The sequence below is a fragment of the Pseudoliparis swirei genome, chromosome 1 (genome assembly GCF_029220125.1).
Source record: "Pseudoliparis swirei isolate HS2019 ecotype Mariana Trench chromosome 1, NWPU_hadal_v1, whole genome shotgun sequence".
In the NCBI taxonomy this organism is placed as follows: domain Eukaryota; kingdom Metazoa; phylum Chordata; class Actinopteri; order Perciformes; family Liparidae; genus Pseudoliparis; species Pseudoliparis swirei.
In genome coordinates, this window is record NC_079388.1 from 10,924,597 (window position 1) to 10,944,129 (window position 19,533).

Sequence of the window (19,533 nt, forward strand, 5' to 3'; positions counted from 1 at the left end):
TCGATGGACTGTAGTCAAATGTGCAGCTGAGCATCACGGAGAGCCACTGAACCAATCTCAGTCAGGGATTACTGCATTGTGGTGTCATAATGGAGGGCAGGTTGATAACACGGGTTGGCTTGGCTTTATTAGTGCGGGCTTAAAGTCAGGATAATACATCTTTACTCAGTCTTTCAACTGCTTGTTTCTGCCCCCTCCTCCCACCACCGTCTTCGCTGCCCTTATGCCTCTTTACTCTTTTTGCTTCATTATATTCCGTTGCCTCTCTCCCATCTGTCTTGCTTTGTCTATCTGGCATCACGCTTTACAGTGTTTCCATAGCTGAATAAGTATTGATTAATGTCTGAGTGGTCGTGCTACCTAATGAGAGGCTAAATATAACCATCGCTACACCGGCCCTGCCGCGGCCTCCTCCTCCCTCAACTAGCGCACAAAGTGTTGTTAGTCACACTGTTGGCATGACAACACACCGGTCAAGGCTCTGTGAGCAGTCACATCAGATTTTGTGCATGTGTGCCGGGCAAAAGTAGGAGAAGATGAATGGAGCAGTTGGGGTGAACAGAGAACGAGAGAAAAAAGGAACAAGATTGCTTTCTTGTTTATTTTTAGCTTTACTTGAAGCTGCTTTGCTTTCTCACTTTTCCCTTCTGAATCCATTCCTCCATGAAAAAGCTGGAGGCCCTCATTTAGTTAATTTTCCATTAGTCATGGTCCCTTCAGATGAGCGATTCCATACTCTTCTGAGAAAATTACTTATATGATTAGAGCTGAAGCGATTAGTTGCTGAAACTATTAATTGTTGAAGTAATTTATCAAACAAAAATGCCACACATTTTTCCAGTTCCTTATAATGGAATTGTGATGGTTAATCTATAATGAAAATAATGGTTTGTTGTAGATTGTTCCTGTCTCCCCATCCCCTGCTTACAAATGCTGTAAAATAGTTAGATTAGCTAAAGAGGGAGTGAGGAACATAACCATTCTTTACATCTGCACTTACCCGTATACATGAATTATTACACACTGTAATACATCAGCTTAATAAATCACACTGTAATAAATCAGTTTATCACCAAGCTCTACTGTACTCACGTTGACAAGTTTAGTTGTCCACATTTATTTTCTGTTTCATGGTAAACTACTGAGAGTAACATTTCTACAATCCTCCTTGTTACGACCAGCTGGAGAGACATGAATGGTAAGAGTATATGCAAATGTGGTATTTGCTTTAATAGCCTGTTTTATTTAGCTGTGTGGCCAGGATAAGTAATCCCCACGGTGTCTAATCGCATCCTCTCCCTAACATTCCACCTGAGGCATATCCACTATCTGGTCTATTTCTGACTGATGTTGCAGCATACATTGTTCTCTCAGCATGGATGTACATGTACTGGGGAAAGCCTTGATTTTACCTGATTTCCTTAACCCTCCTGTTACCTTAGGGTCAATTTGACCCCATTCAATGTTTAATGTCGGGGTTCTTTCGGGTCAATTTGACCCCAGGCTGTTTTTCACTGTCAAACATATAAGAAATATCAACTTTTTTATATATTTAAAGGGCTATTTAGGTAGTCAACAAACAAACATAAAGTACCTCACACTTAAACTTGGAAAACAATATTAATTCTAATAATTTTCTGGAGGTTTTAATTGCTGGGGTCAAATTGACCCCGAGGGTAAAATATGTCAGTAAATATAAAGGTAACAGGAGGGTTAAACATTGAATGGGGTCAAATTGACCCTAAGGTAACAGGAGGGTTAAAACATTGAAAGGAATTTACACAAAGGGAGTCTGATGACTCTGACTGTGGAGGGTTGAGTGCGATGCAGAGAGATTGCTGTCGCGGCTCAAAGTGTTACTTGCAAGGTTGTCTATGTCCTCTTCCTCAATTTCTCCGAGACGATCATCCTCCGCTCAAAACAATGGACACGACGAGAGAATAAAGTTACCACCAGATCACAACGTACTGTACAATCCTACATGTCTGGTTCGGAGCCTCATTCCTCCACATTTGATTTAGAGTTTTTCAATCCGCGCTGCGGAGAGCCGGCTGTGCTGCTGTTCAGTGGGAAATCTCATTCGGTTGCCGACTGATGGCTAACAAGGTCAAATAACTCTTCAGATGAGATGGAGTGTGTCAGCAGGCACACACGCACACGCCACCTGCCATTCAGTCAGTCAGTCCATCTATCTGCCAGCCACACAGGAATATCCTGAATTGAGTGGCAATAATAAAGGACTGAGGGGGGAGTGTTTACTGCTGATGGGAATATCATTACAAACTGTGGAAATCAGGGAATCGCAACAAAACTTGTTAGCTGGCTCATGTAGCAATCAATAGGAATCTACACTGTTTTTCTTCTTCTCTTCTTCTTTTATTGCACTCTCTCCCTTTTGTACTCTCCTCTCCTCCGGTTGCTATAGTGATCTGAAATGGCTGTTCTGCAGCACTGGATCCGAGCGGGGGTCTGCTCTCGCAGCCTGTGAGATGCATCGTTTTACATGAGGGTCTCGACACACAAACACACACAAGCATGCGTTTACTGTATGTTAGTGTATGGCACAGCACGTAGAGAGTCAAATTTATGGTATTTGAATGTCAGTGTGGGATACATTACAATAAACTTACACTAGTGAGTCCACTGTTTTTGTGGTTCATCCATCACAGTATGTCGGAGTATAATGACGTTGACAGCAGTGAACAGTTTTTTTTGTACAGATTGTAATTATTGATTCATTGACAGATTAAGGTATTGAGTATCCCCCTACTTTTTTGAATAACTACCATACTTATTCCATTGACAAAAAACAACAGAACACATTTATAAATGGTCTTTAATTGTTGCTATGTCTGAGATACAATAAATCATTTAGATGTTTTCTTTATGTAATCGACTTTTTTCAGTTTTTTACAATAATAACTAATTGAAATTTCTCTTCTTTCTTTTCCTTGTGTCACTCTGTCTACCTCTTTCCTCCCTGTATCCCTGCCCCCCCCCCCTGTTTGTAGTGTGACAACGCCAAAGGGCTCAGGGCCTTCTTTGATGCCATATGCTACGGTCCCAAACACCTGATGATCTTCGGTGGTGTCTGCCCCTCTGTGACCTCCATCATCGCAGAGTCCCTGGAGGGCTGGAATCTGGTGCAGGTAGGGTTTGTACTGTACATGTTCTCATGCATTGGCGTGTATTAGCATGTGGTGTAATATATGTTCTGTATGTACAGTGTTCTGGTTTCTGCGTTACTATCAGAACCCTTGAAATTGCTACTTAATTGAGTTTCCAAACAATCTTGTGCCTTTTGAATTGTAGTGAGCAGAATAGTTCCTCTGATTTGAAAGGGGTCCCAACTCATGGCTTAATCCGTCATTAACCTTTCCAGGGTGATGTCTAATTGGCGTGGTTCTAATCTGTAGAATCCTCCCTCATTTTACGATGAGACACAGAGTCAAAATGGGTTTAAACCATTGTAGCACTGCAAGTCCGTTGTTGGAAAATCAAGCTCAACTTCCAACATGCAGTTGGACTCTAAAAGAAAACACATTCTCAAAATTATAAAGGCCTTAAAGTGAAACGCTGTTTCACATGATCTAGCAGAAAATATGTTTTTGGGGTGTTGAGCTAATCAAAGTTTTACGACCATTCGATGTTAGTTATCCGCTCGACCTTCATATCATAGATTTTACCACTCAATTATACTTTTGCTTGCTAAATGGCTGCCATTAAATTAGTAGAGCTTTATAATTGCTGACTGTAGGCAAACACTGTAAACTTTTGACCACCTGAGTTTCTCTCACTTATACTGTCTACTGTTCTGCAGTACCAAAGAGGGGAAATACTTCCTTACAACAAATACATTTAATTTGCTGCAAACCCTACAAAGGTTATCGGACACAGAAAAGAAGTGACTGAAGCTTGGGCTCGGAGGAGATAGCATATTTCAAGAGGCTGCATTTTGAACTCAATGTCGCATTACGTGGCATATTTACTTCACTTGCAATTACCATGAATCTGTTGATTTTCATGTTCCTTTCTGCTCGCTCGTCTTGTCAGGGTCACTCAAAAGTGATAAGATTGTCAGGATGAGAGAATGAAAAGGAGGAGTCACTTTTTGTTTCTGTGTTCACTTCCTTTCAGTGGTAATGATCTCAGTCTAGAAAGAGGGTTTCAGGCCACAGTTGATCTTTAAGTGCTCTCAGGTATTTTTCTGTGTAGGTGGTGTGCTAGTGTGTGTATTTGTGTGGAGGCTCTTCTCTCTATTTATTGGCTTGTTCGTCAGTGATTACCTGTGAGAAGTGCACTAGCAATCTTCTGCTCTACAGAACACTCTGCCTGTTACAATGTGTTCCCCAGAGCACTTTACCAACAAGGCTCATTTCACTATTAGTACACAGGCAGACTAATCCTAAATACACATTATAATCAGGGGTGCACATACCTTTTTCAGTGAGTTACTCAAGTGAGTACCGGGAGATGGTGTTTGATACTCACTCCATATGTAGCGTCAGTTTTTGTGATGTCCACCTACGGTCCAACTGTCCAGCACAATGTTGACTCATTTCATTTTTAAATGGGTGTCTATCCCATAGCTACACATATGTAGTATTATATCAGACCTAATTGTCTAGCGTTACCTGTATGTGCATGTGTGTTGTGACCAGGTGTGGGGTTAGCTTACTGTTTTGTCTGTAATGCAAAACGTCGTTGCAAACCTGAGCAACATTCTCATCAGAGTATGACTCACCAAGCAACTATAAAGTGCACTGGAGAGCTGCAGAAACACACAGCGGTGGATGTAAACAGCACGCCAGATAGCTATTGGTTGTTCTACGGAGCATAAATGCGTAGTGAGTTGGCACCTGTGTGTTTATTTATCATGTACTTATCAAGCTGGTACTTGCACCTGCAAGCTAGATTCTTGGCCTGAGCCTCTCGGCCTCATCTCTAAGCCCATTGACTTTCACGAGTTCTTATTAGACGTGTGTTTTATTATATCTCGTGTGTGTCTGTAGTATGTCAATCTGTGCGATTGTGTATATACATAAAAAAAGTGTGTTTTGAGATGGACACAAAATTAGACATTGCTCCTGTAAAATAATGCATTTGCCTGATGGAGGAAATGAAAAGAGGGACTAGGAGGAAGGGTATGAGATGAGACAACCAAACAGGAAGTACAAATAATTTAAAGCTTTGATCCTGCATCCTGCAATATTTAGTTACATCACTGATAATCTGTTTTTAAATCTTTGAATTGTGTCACCTTGCATTTATTACCCAGCCCTGGCACTAGTCAGACTTGAGTTGGCGTAGAGCAAAATAGAGCATTTTTCATTGTGCTTTTATGGGCCAGTTTTAACAATCACATAATTTACACATCAAAACAAGGAGCTCCCTGATACTATCTACAGTAGAGATAGCTGAGAGTACAACCACTCCTGGAAAAAGCTTAATCATACGACCAAAACAAATTGCTTTCAATCAGTGCTGATGCCTAATGAAGTCAGCGTCGAAGGGCTCAACAAAAATAAACTCCCATTGCATACCTGTTCACACTCCATGCATTCATTTGTACAGAACAGGCTTTAGAAGGGTAGTATCGGAGCCAATATGTTGAGACTAAAAGAGAGTATCCAATGCGGCAGGTGGAAACGTGTCCTAAAAGGAATGTATCTTGAAATCTCCCTAATTAGAGGCAAAAGACAAGGTCATCTTGCAGTGGTATTCCACCAATGGGAATCTTAAAAACAGCAACGACTTGTAGCAAGACGACCTGCCTCCAATATATGACACTTTGTCCATCATAAATGTTTAGAATTCCTCAAATGTAATTCCTTAAAGTCCATCCAGAAAACGATGAGGGTGCCAAGACACTCACTTGTGTGCATTGTAAAAAAATTTTTTTTTAAAAACTATAGACATTAATATTGTCAAACCCACAGCCAGTGTGCCTGTATGATAACAAAATAAATAGTGGTCAGCTGGTAGTGAATATACTCGCAGATTTGCTTGCTAGTGCTAGCTCAGCTACTTGGTGGCAAGAATCGCTCTTATGTAAACATTTGAATCTGAGTCAATTCATGTTAGGAGGCACTCATTGGCAGCCAGAGTAAAACATAATATCAAACGACTAAAAACGACAATCTGACGCAACGCAATGCATGCACCATGCACAGTACTTCACAAGCTAAGCTTGCCAGCAGCACATTTTTAGGCTCTGTACCTACGGATTGATCTGTTTGACACATTCTGATTCAGACTCCGATCTTGTGATGCTGTTGAAGTGGCTTACTTGTCAACCTCCTTCTCTGAGCGACTCTGCTTTGCTCTGTACTTACAGTCAGTGTGTAATACATTGCAGTCTGTGTGCTAAAATGACTGCACAAGCAAATTAAAATGGTGGATAAGAATGACCAGGGCCATTGGACAGATGGCGAGGAGTCGATTACAGAGAATGATGGAGGAATAGAAACACAGGCACAGACACGGGCTGTAATAGCATAACATTGAAATTCAAAGAAATGGGGCAGGACGCAGCTGTGTTTGTGAGCTGCCATCAGTCACAAATGCCACTGATTGCTGTGGTTTTATTTCCACAAGACAATGAGTGTTGAAGCCATCCTCTTGGCTGCCATGTTGCTCTGTGATTAATCACATGTTCTCCGCAACATGATATGACTGTATATCATTCCAGAAAGCATTTGGCAAGCTTTTTTAATACTTTGTGGCACAGATATCTGTGCCTGGTAACCATGCTTCACTCACTTTGCCCTTTTTCTTAACTTACGAGAGGTCCTTTTATCACTACAGCAGTGGGGTCTTTTTCATTTTTAAATGGCTCATTGAGTGGCGACAAATAGCCCCTCTCCTGCTAGTCACTAGCCCCTCTCACTCACCAATTAGGCCTAACGTGGCTGTCCATTTTCAGCCATCATTTTGCTTCTTGAGAAAAACACACATATTTTGTAGACACTGTGTAAAAGGTTTTAGTAATTCCCGCCCACAGTTAGAACATTACAGAAAGGAGGCAAGTAAGTGGAAAAAGGAGTGAAGATGACTTTCAAATACTTAATTTTGATTAAAATCAGCTTCCTCTGTTACTGAGAGTATACAGAGTTTCGATATTTTCAGGTGTCCTGTGCCTCAATTTAGAGCTTGCAAAACCTATGAATCATATATATTTCAGGAACAGTGATTAATGAAGTAAATATTAAGACAGAGGAAAATGTGGATGTGCCCTCTCAGGGTATTGTTGTCAAGACTTGGACCTGGAGCTAATATTTAGCTGTATATGAAGCCAATTGTTCTTCGGCACGAGTGTATCGATTGTCAGTGCTTCATTAAAGCAAACAATTTAGGCACAGCAAAGTTGTATCCTTGACGTGTGGCATTCCCTTTTTTCGAAGCCTCCACTAACTCTTCAGGGTCTTCTTTTTTGCAATTTTCTTTCTCTCTCCCTCCCTGAGTGCCTCACTGGATGCTTCAATAAAACATGTGGTGTCAAGCTCTGCAGTATTCTGCCTCACTTCTGTCAAATTCTCCTTTGTACACTATCAATTTTTCATGAATTTCAAAGTTTAAGGAAAAATCTGTGAGTATAAGGACAGTGAACAGTGGACATATCAACATTAGGGGTAAAGTTATGGTTCACCTGTTTGTGCTGCCTTTTCTCTGTGTGCAACTACAACTTGTATAAACTGTCCTCCTAAGGTTAGGTGACTCCCCCAAGTGTGTGTAGGTGTGTGTGTTAAACTAGTCAAATGTTGATATTTGATGCAAAGCTAAATAACAAAGGAGGACAATAGACAAACATTTGTTATTGAATCCATTACAATTTCTCTCCGTTTCATCACCCAAGGCAAAATGAGGCAGAAAGAGAATATTAATGATATGCTTTGCTGTGCATTAATCAGACAGTTTTTGTTGTGAATGCTACTGCAGAAGGCAACAGCATGTTCTGTAAATCTGAGCTAGTACGCGCTGTCGTACCTATTCACAGTGCCAAATACGCACCATTTGACAGGAAACATAGTAATTAGCTAATTAGCAATGTTTGTTGAATGCAAGCCGTTAACGGGTTGCTACTGTTGGTGTCACACATTGAATTACCATGCTCGTTCATAGGAACAAGAGCTTTGAAAGAACATCTTTTGTTTTCTCAGTCGGAAGTAGGAACAACAAATTGAAACAGTTTTTCGTTTTTACCACTGACACATCTCTTTGACACCAAGGTCTATGAGACGAACTCAAAAGGAATACAAGATGAACACATGCTAAATGTCATCCTTGTATTCAAGTACTATCACTCCCCCAGTAGTTTTACTGAAGGAGAAAAGAAAAAAAGAACATAAGTGCGTCATACTCACGGCACGCATGATGGTGCAAGACCTGCCTGCAACAATAAACAAGTTATACACATTAATAGTTCAAGCTTTTTTTGTGATGATTCGCAAAAGGGACAGTACACCGTACACATCTTGTGAAAACTTTTTTTTAGTGCCCCCCAAATACTGGTTCCTTTCCCATTTCTCTCTCTTCTCTTTTGGGATTTCCAGTCTTTGATATTCCTTATTTAGGTCATAACATCCATAGCACTTTGAAGAGCTAGCTGCGCGTAAGACAAAAATTAAAAGCTTTAAACAAGAACATCCTATAAGAGAAAATATGTGAGGAAACTGGACAAAATATACGATTGGGATGCATAATGTAGAGAAAAAAGCAACGAAGGAGGAAACGATGAGGTAAAATGGACCTGATTTAAGCAATAGGAGGAGGAGTGATTGGGAAAGTCAGGTCAGTGTTGCCCTGCACAGCTCCAGGATGGAAGGGATGCATTACATTTCACATCAGTGTGCGCATGAAAGAGCTCCACTCATAGTCACTTCTCACTTTAGACACTTAAATAACACAAGGAAAAGTGTGGATGTAAAATAGAGAGCGATAGTTGCTATGTTTTATTTAAATATTTATTTAATGAAGTAAAATTAGCTATTAAATGTGCATATATATATACAGTAATTATCAGTTTGTGTGTGTATATATATATATGTAAATATATACATGTGTATGTAAATATACATATATATATGTGTAAATAGATATGTATATATATATGTATATATTGTATATATACTGTTTATACACACACACACACACAATTTGTGTTACGTTTCTCTGAGGAAGCATTAGGAGGATCCTTTGAAACAATATAAAAAAACAAGGGCGGACTCTCCGAGCAATCGGACATCAAAAGAGGACCCGTCTCCATTACAAGCCATTAAAACCATAACGGCTGCTTGGAAAGAGTGAAGCTTAGGCGATCAATAAAGGGCAGTTTAACTGTCTGACACAGCTCACTAATATCTGAAACATCAACTGCCGTTCAGAGAGAGAAAAAGAAGAGAGAGATGGAAGATGAGGACAGTCTTAGTGGGTGAGAGAGAGGAAATGGAAAGAGAGAAAGACTCTTGAGATCATTAGAGTGCTTTCATCCTCCTTCCCTGCTGTACAGTTTACATATACTGTAATACAATAACTTCATTTCCACAGTAGATCAGCCTTTAGGATAATACAAATCCTACACACACTTATAAACACACACTGACACACTAGCAAACCACACAGAAGGATAAGCATCATATTAAAGCGCTTGAACTACTGATTTAACATGAGGAAAGGACATTTTCTATCGTTCACAGCAATTCCAAAATGTTCCTTTTAAATGTATTTTCTGCTAAATGTTTCACAGTACAGATACATGGTGCTCATCTGTGCTGCTGATGGCTGTTTTACCATAATTATACTAACTACACTGCCTGAACTGTTTATTTGGTGAAATTGCATTCATCTTAAAAGTGATCAAAGTGTAACACAGACACCAGATCCAGGCAGAAAGGCTTGAACACTCTCTCCAACTCCTTTCTTGATTAAATTCCTTTTCCTCTTTGTCACTCTTCTATCTCTCTTTCCTCCCACACTCTCTTTGGCTTTATCAGGGCATCAGAATGCGGAAGCGTTAAGCCTCCTTGAGGTTGATAGGCTACTGAGCTCAATGCTACATTTTCACTCCCTATTGGTGCAGTCATTAAATACTTTTCTTGTTGGTCTACGGCTGCAAGAAGTGCTGATGAATTCTAATGTCTCTCTAGCTTCAGGCCTCACCAGCTTAGCGTCTAAGGCAGCGGTCCCCAACCTTTTTTGAGCCACGGACCGGTTCCGTGTCAGAAATTATTTTCACGGACCGGCAATATAAATGACGTAATAAATATGACGTCATACAATTATACCAAGGGCATAAAGTGCCAAAACTACAACTCATCATTATGCCGCATTAGTGTGAGCCGTGCGCTTGTTGACCTGCAACGAGCCGCTGATGGAGACGGCGACACAGCCGTGTGTTTGGTCCGCTGCTCCTAACCGAGTTCTGGTCGCTGTCATTAGAACACCGGCAGAGTTGTTGTGTGAAATGTCCCTTAAGGCCACCGTCATTTGCATCTCGAACACATGTTCTTCTAGTTCGGACGGGCTCGATTCACCGGGTGGGTTTGTTTACAAATGGGTTGCAGGTCTATTCTTTTGCAGTCGGGTCTTTTGTGGTTGGAGTACCGCTCAAACTCTTTTAAAAGCCTCTTCCACCCGGTCAACGTCTGAAACATGTAGAATATTCCGCTGTTCACTCGCCCACACAGCAGCGACTTTATCGGCCAACTTGAAAACAGTTGTCATTTCCCTGAAGTGACAGAATTCATTGAGCAGGTTGAATATGTTTTAAGATTCTTTGTCACTGTGCCGCCAGCAGAGGGTTCGGCGCGTGAGACTCGCCTGCAGCGAGAAACCCGTAAAGACTCCTGAACGGGGCTCAGAGGCACACACGGGTGTATCCGGTCCTTTTTCCAAATAATATATTTTTCCGACTGATTTAAAAAAAAAAAATTTAAAACTTTATTTAATTCACTTTTTTTCCGCGGCCCGGTTCCAACCAAGCCGCGGCCCGGGGGTTGGGGACCCCTGGTCTAAGGCGTTCACGCTACATGGTTGTTTTGATCTGTTCTTCCATGTGAACCATACACTGTATTTAAAGAGTAGACTTAGTCCTCACTGTTTTGTGGGCTGTCATTTTGAATCCTGGAGTATGTCATTTTGACCACTTCCATCTTCTTTTTTTGCAACAGAAGTGACGAGAGGGTGGAAATAAGTACAATCCAATGCGGAAAAGATATTTTAGACGAACAAAACAGTTATAATTAATTATCATGACCTGCAAACACATTGTGAAACAGTTAAACTTGTAAGACTTTATCGACTATTTAACTTTAAATCATCTCAGAAATGAAACCTTAAACATTGACTTCAGTGGCCTCCATGTTTTGACACAGTGCTATCCAAGAAGTGAATCTGGCCGGTGGGTAAATTTGATATGATTTCCAAGACTTATTTTTCTTTTCAAAAATTACGAACAGTAGACAAACAGCTTCTTTCCTCTCAAATCACAAATCCCACTGGCAGTTGGTGTCCTCTTTGAACAGCTGTGCCACTCCGACTCCGACAGGCAAACAATTGTTCAGATGGATAAATGAAATGTGCCCATACATGCACAGATGCAGTCGCAAAAATGTGCATGCCGGCTGTTGTATGCTTGCACTAACATTTCTCTCACTCCATGTCGAATCTTTTGCTCGCTCCTTTTCTTTCTAACCTTCACTTAACAAAAGAGGTTTTCCTTTTCAAAGGGCCGCAGAAACCCCCGGGCACACAAAAGCAGAAATTGCTTTAATTGGTGAAGACGTGGTGGAGCGTTTGGCACGAGGAAGTCCCATATTGTAATTATGCTGGCAGAGATAGGGGCTTGTACTTGTTTAAGAGAGTAGACATACATGGTTTGCAAACAGTTTTTATGAATAGTCATAAAATGCTTTCTGCTGCATTGTGATATGTTTATAGTGTGACATTTGTTGAAAGATTAATCTTTTCTTGTAGCTGCAGCCTCACATTTACATTTAAATTGGCATTATGATGTGCACATTCAAAATGAGAGAGCAGTTTCTACATGTAATATGGAAATGGTTTTAGGTTTTGCATGGTTTCTAACTGGTACAATTATATTGTTCTACAGGCCAGTTATTTATATTGCTTTCCTTCAAATCAGGAAAAAAAGTGTACAGAATGTGTAAAGTATCAAATCTGTCATTGAAAAAAATATCACATTTTGCAGATTGGGGCTTTTTTTTTAACGCAGATAATGTTTTTGAATATTTGCAATACCGCAGCTGCTTATTTTGTGTATTTTTAACTGGAACATCTTTAGGACTACACTACGAACATGTTGCTTGACAGTATGGTGCCTGAATAGTAAATATGTTGCACTATCGTGTATTAAAGTCCCAACACACTCCACATACACACAAATTGATGCTGTGGAACTACACGATACCATAGAATGACTCGCTGTACGTCCAAACAATGCTGTGTGATGATCGCGTGTGAACAGATGATTTCAGAACTGAGAGGAAATCAGTTGTTGACCGTGAAGTCGTATTTTCTTCAGCTTTAAGGACACAGCAAGGGTTTCCGATTTGACACAGAAGCTATATGACTCACTTCCTTGAGATATCTATAGGTTACTTTCTACACCTGACAGGTCAAAACAAACCAGTTGCTGGGTTGATCGGAAACAATTGCGTATTATACTACTTTTCTAAAAAGACGTTTTTTTTATGCTGCATATTAATTGCTTCTTTTCTCCATTGAAATAAAAATGTTTAACGTTCTCCTCCAGTTGAGAGGGTAAAACCTCATTGACCATTCAAATTCTCCTTTGGTATTCACTGAGCACCAGCACTGGCTTTTTTTATTTAAACTGAAGACAAGTACTTTCATGTCTTACTTTAATAAAATCAGGCAGGTACCATAGTATTCCTTCACAGTAAAGAAAAAAAAACAATCCAGGAATTATTAATCTTCCTAAATGCTGACACAGTTTCAAATTCCCTTGATGCAGCATAGCACTTGGCCCTTTCAAATCACTTCTTGTTTTGATTAATAAATCTTCGTGTTGAAACCAGATCCATCACAGCCAACTCATCTGAAATTACAGGAGGATAAATACATTGTGCTTTGGGCTAAAAAACAATACACTGCTCCAAATTTTCAGTGATCCTAAATGGATTTCTTTAATTAAATGAAGCATATACTGTTATGTTTAATCTGAAGGATCACTTTGGAAGGGGGACAAGGCGGAGGAAGTTTTTGAGATGAGGGATTTCTTTGGCCATGTTACCTGATATTTACCGCTCAATAGGTTAAGGGCAGGGGGGTCAGCGCTCCCTGTGGTGGAACGCAGGGCATTTTTAAAGAGACAGCAGAGATTTACAGCGGGACGCCAGCCGCCTCCCTCAGTGTGAGGAAACGCACCTAAACACACCATCATTGACCTTTAGCTCCAATAAACACCATTAAATATGAATAAGGACAAAATTGAAAGTAACCACTGGCACTTTCTTCTTTTTACCCCCCCACACACGCACACACACGCGCACGCACGCACACGCACACATAAACACACACTCACATACACACACGTACACACTCACACTCACACATACACACACTCAGAGGCACACACACACACGCACACATACACACACACAGAATACACACACACACAAACACACATGTATGCACACACACTCACACACACATGCAGATGCACACACACACTCACACACACATGCAGATGCACACGCACACATACACACACACATACACACATCCACACACACGCACAGACTCACACTAGAACATCTCGAGTCAACAACACATTGTCTGGTTTACTAGTTGGTCCATAATAATCTTCATTAATCATGTTCTTTGGTGTCATTAAGACCCTCTAGTCTACAGAAACAACAGTCAAGCCTTTTATTCAAACAGGAAATGGTTTACTGAAGATGATGATTTATGGTCCAGAGTGATAGAACTGGAAGTCTGGGAGACTTACGACAGACAACACAACAGAGAGGAATCATCGTGGGCTATCACAAGACCACAATGGTTCACTGTTGAGTGTGAAATGTTGTTTTTGTTCATCGATTGGTTTTGTGAACCACTGCCCCTTCCCCCTCATCATCCACACCGACCCCCGACTCCTTGAACTCTCCAACCTGCTTCCATTGATCCGTAGGGCAGAGAGAGATGGAGCGAGCATGGGGTCTGAATAGATATTTGACTTGGACCGGATGTTTATCCTGCAGAGGTAAACTTTAATTCCGGGCTCTGTTGTGACACTACTTCCATTTCCCCCACCGGCAGAGAACAGTGGGAGTAATCTGCTTAATTGGTATAATTATTGTGTAAGCAGTGAACCCTTGAACACAAGCCTTTGCCTTTCTAAACGGATACTTGCAGATTATAGGGGTAAAGTTCTCCTCGTCAGTATTTAGCTATATGTCTCTGCTGTCTTTGGGCGATAATCTGTCGGACAAAACGGATGATCCAATCTGTTGACTAGTGTTTTTTTTTTAACATGCTTATGTTTCCTTTGAGTAATGCTGCACTATTCTTCCCTAAATCCCAGTATCAATCATAAGAATGTTTTCCCTAAATGAAAAGCAAATACAAGTTATTCACAAAAATGGAGGCTCAGAATAAGTAGGTTAAGAAGAACAGATATTGTTTGTGTTACACAACTCGCTAGCTTTCATTCACACATTGGTTTGAAAGATCCCACAGACATTAGAGGACTAATATCTTATTTTAGTTTGGTTAAATGGTTTTACTGAAGTCACTGTTGAACCTAACCGTAACCAAATGTTCTGGGTGCCTAGAGAGAACCATCTAAATAATTCAGGAACATCAACTTCATCAATATACTGCTCTACTTTAAGGGTCACATGTATACACAATAAGAGATAACAATTTTTTAGATACCATTTGGTACAATCATACAATGCATTGTATTATTAGTCTAGCTGAAGAAGTATTCCCTGTATAAATATGTATGTATATATACAGGACTGTCTCAGAAAATTAGAATATTGTGATAAAGTGCTTTATTTTCTGTAATGCAATTAAAAAAACAAAAATGTCATGCATTCTGGATTCATTACAAATCAACTGAAATATTGCAAGCCTTTCATTATTTTAATATTGCTGATTATGGCTTACAGCTTAAGAAAACTCTAAAATCCTATCTCATAAAATTTTAATATTTCCTCAGACCAAGTAAAAAAAAAAGATTTATAACAGCTGAGTGTTTGTCAAGGCTCAGGAAACCCTTGCAGGTGTTTCGAGTTAATTAGACAATTCAAGTGATTTGTTTAATACCCTACTAGTATACTTTTTCATGATATTCTAATATTTATGTAGATGTACTTCGCCTTGCTCTCTGTTCGCCATCTTTCTCGAAATGTTGATGTTGTTGTTGTTGGTTGTTGTTGGTGGTGGTGAAGAGGTCAAGCGGAAATGGCTGTATCACCACGAGTTGTAATGAAAACAGCGCCACCTATCGTATCGGATATGACATGCTTTCGGCCAATGATTCGAATTACTCACTGCCATGTATATTGGGATAATAGCAGATCCCCCAAAAGATAGCATAGTCCGACTAAAGCAAGATTCGAATTATACCATCATGTAAATGCACTGATTCTCCACTCGCTCTCTTTCTCTCTCTCTCTCCCTGATCAATGGAGTGGCCCTCCACAGCACAGGCCAGATGCTATCAGATGCCATCATTGGCAAATTCAATGTGTGTTGAGGGCAGTTCCTTGAAATGAATCCCCAGGTCAGTTCCTGTTTTCTCAGACCTCTTTACAGCATATTTCACAGCTGATGCTGTTTCATGGCCACCATTCGAAGAGTAATTGAAAATCCATGGCTGATTGACTCAGGCCCTTAGTGATTAATTTTCCTTCAGTTAAAAGGCTCCAAGACTAACACCCACATCTTTGCTGTGCTGTGGGAGGAATGACATAGTTTAAGGCAGCTTCCCACATGGATAGCTGACATTCACCTTTTGATTATTACAAATAGCAGTTACACACACACCATATGTTTATACACACATACGTATCAATATGTCCGGTGACACACTTTTGGAGACCTGGTATTTAGTCTGGCTCTTTCGCAATGTTGGCCTGTAAGCCTGGTGGTTGTTTGGCCGGTCTGCAAAATACAACTATTCCATTGATTGTCATGAAATTGATCGACATTTATGTTAGGAGTCGTTCCAATACCTTTTTTTTTTAGGACAGTGTATCCTCATGATCTTTGTTGATCCCTTAACCGTTACTCTTTTGCCACCATGGCGTTAGCTTTGGTGGTTCTGGGTGAGTTGTCTAAAATATAGTGGAAGGATTTTCCTCATCCTTTCGTCTTTAGGATGTACTATATGTGTTAACTTTTCATTGAACTTCATCATCAGGTAAAACTTGTTACCAATAATATGTATTACTAATATTTTTTTACCAAATTCCCTCAAAACTCTCCAAACAACCTTTACAACGTTGTCATGTTAGCACTGTTAGTTCTCTTCCTTTCCTCTACATATTTGTCTACTTTGTGAGAGTGATTATCAAGTATTGCCAAAAGGACAGAGTATAATACAATTATTATGTACTCCCAGTACAGTTATTCATTCCACTAAACTTTCTAATACCGTAGTGACTGATAGCTAGCTCAAGGTGCCTTCTGCTCTACGGCCTCCCCTTATGGCAATGGACAGTTGATCGAGGTAGGATACCTTTCAGGGTTGGCACTCATCCACCTGGTAACCAAGTAACAAGCACAAATGAAGGACATTTATGTGACTACATTGAAATATATAAGTGTGACTCTAGTAGACCATATATTCTCTGGTGATTACCAAATCGAAGATAAATTGAGAAACTTTGAGCTACAATTAACCCACATTGCTTATTGCCGGAATATAGCTGAATATGGCACCGTGTTATATGGCACTGATTTGATTTGATGTGATGTCAGATGGTTATATGACATTGATACCGAAGCCACCTGTGTACTCTCTACAAAACCATATGAAAGGAAATTATCTATACATCTATAGGATACCAAAGTAGAGGTAAAGCAATGACATCTGACAGTTCAAACAAAGTAAAAGAGAGAGAAATAGTGTGAGACCTAATGACTTGTCTCACATTGAAGGACCTTGGAACCGAGTGTCTTGGAGATGACTCGCTGATATCTACCCAGCATGCTGAGTGTGGGAATGACTGCATTGACACCCACATCACGTTTGCAGCAGAGCGCTTTATGGCACTATAATCATGGTCAGCTTATAAGAAAGAGAGGTGTGGCTGTTAGCTCCACTGAAGGTCTTCTTCCAAAAACAATTTTGTGGGAAAGAAAGTTATTTTCCTGATTACCTCCATGTTTTAGTTGATTGTGTCTCTTTTTATGATATGTTATGAGTGTCACAGTGTGGGTGTATTTTCACTCTTAATAGTAATAGCTAATTGGCAATAGCAAAAGCAACGATAAATTGATATGGTTCAGGTAGAGCTCCATGATTAATTGTTAAAATATCTTGATTTGGCATACACTATCACATTTAGATTCGGGCATATTTTTTGTATTTAGAATGAATACTTAGAATTTGCCCCTGCTGTGGTATCCACAAATGCATTTTAAGGTTTTACAGACCACTTTGTTTACACTCAACCAAGCAAATTAGCCACAAAGCTATATGTGAGTTCAAGCTGGGTTCCAGCAAAGAGTGTCCAATCTCTGGTCGTGGTTCTGTGGGAGGCAGACTCGAACCCAACCTGTAGCTTTCCAAACGTGGACCAAGCGTTCGCTCTACCAGAGATGTTATTGTATGTTGAATGACTGTATTCATCCCACACGGTCTGACTATGGCGGCAACCTCAGAGAATTGTGGTTTTCATACTTGTAAAAATAGTTCTGTAACTTTCCTGTAAATTGGTTTTAACTTATTTGTTCTTGCTTTGTCTTAGTCTGTCAATTAATATCTAAGCAAATGTAGTCTGGAAAATCAAGGCTGTCTTTTACTCTTTGTACAGCTTTACATTACTACTTTTCTTAGGGCTAAATATTGAACATTAAAACTCAATAGAAGCCATTCTACTCACTGTTTTATAGCCCGTTGGCTGACCGTAGAAAACACCTTTGTGGAGTGATTCTCGGTTTTCTTTATATATATTTTTATATGGTGTTGCAGAGTCTTTTTTTTCTGTCAGCCTCACCTTAGGGTTCCTTCTGGGTTAACGCTGGCTTTTTAGGCTGCGTTAACATGTCGCAGAGCGGAGGTGCTAACCACCCTGCAGCCACACTCCAGGGAGGTCAATGGTGCTTCCACTCTGCTCAAAGCTCGATCAGTCACACATGTGGAGGTGGGTGAGTAAGAATAAAGTAGTATAAAGAGATGAAATTGATCTGAGAGAGGAAACAAAGAAATGAAAAAAAAGATGGCAGTTGGGAGGCAATTGATCATTTAAAGACAAAACATAACATGCATTGTCTTCATCTGTTTATGCATACATGTATGTCAGATTATATAAGACACCTAAACGGCTAACCTTTTGACACAAATATGTTCGAGGGAAAAAATTGTTTTGAGTTTTATCTCTACACTCTTGTGGCCTAAAGGTATTCCTGAAGACCATCATAGTTCTGCTGACATAACAAGGAAACCGACTCACACATACATTCAATTTCAGAAACATACAGCAACTAGAACGGGCACTCGGTAGAGCGCATACCTTCGCATATCACAAGATTGGGCATTGAATTATGAACATTTTGGCATTAGTTGCATGCCAATTGGATAGAAATTGACCGTGCTATGGTAAAAAGAAGATTTTGACCTTTTCATGACCTTGACCTTTGATCCGATCGATCCCAAAATCTAATCAAATGGTCCCCGGATAATAACCAATCATCCCACCAAATTTCATGCGATTCGGTTTAATACTTTTTGTGTTATGCGAATAACACGCATACAAATAAATAAATAAATATAAAATAAATACACAGCGATCAAAACATAACCTTCCGCATTTTCAATGCGAAGGTAATTAATAAACTTGGGAAGCACGCATTATAACTACCCAGTTCTGTGAATTATCTTTCCAGCTACAACTAGTCTAGCAGTCATTCCAGCTCAACACAGTCCACTCCATACTCACAAAGATACCCCAGCTGGAAAACAAAACCCTTTGACCCTGTAGTCATAAATCCACCAGGACATGGTATTCCCCCTATCAGCATGGGCTCAGGCTGAATTTCTTAAAGTGGAAAAAATACCTCTTTTCTCCCTCCAAACTTGCTTTTTGCTCAAAGAGGATGCTTGAGAAGAGCGAGCATGTCAAAAAACAATGGCAAAGAGGGGTTCTGACAAGCAAGAAGGCGACGGAGTACCCAAAGGACTGGATGGCTGTTGAGCAGTGGGGAGGAATCTGCTATTCTCTCTTCTCTCTGGAGAAACCAGCAATTGTAGCCTCCCCTGAGGGTGCGAAACGTTGGAAAGCACAGTAATGTGTGAATATCAAATCAAGGTACTAA

At 40.1% G+C, this 19,533-nt stretch overlaps 1 protein-coding gene across 1 annotated transcript in view; it reads left to right on the forward strand.

The window, feature by feature from the left end:
* gabbr2 (gamma-aminobutyric acid (GABA) B receptor, 2) overlaps window positions 1-19,533 on the forward strand; it is a 156,629-nt gene that overhangs the window by 41,088 nt on the left and 96,008 nt on the right. Inside the window, exon 2 of the mRNA XM_056417837.1 lies at window positions 3,012-3,149. Coding sequence (XP_056273812.1) covers window positions 3,012-3,149 — 138 coding nt within the window. The remainder of the gene's footprint in view (window positions 1-3,011; window positions 3,150-19,533) is intronic.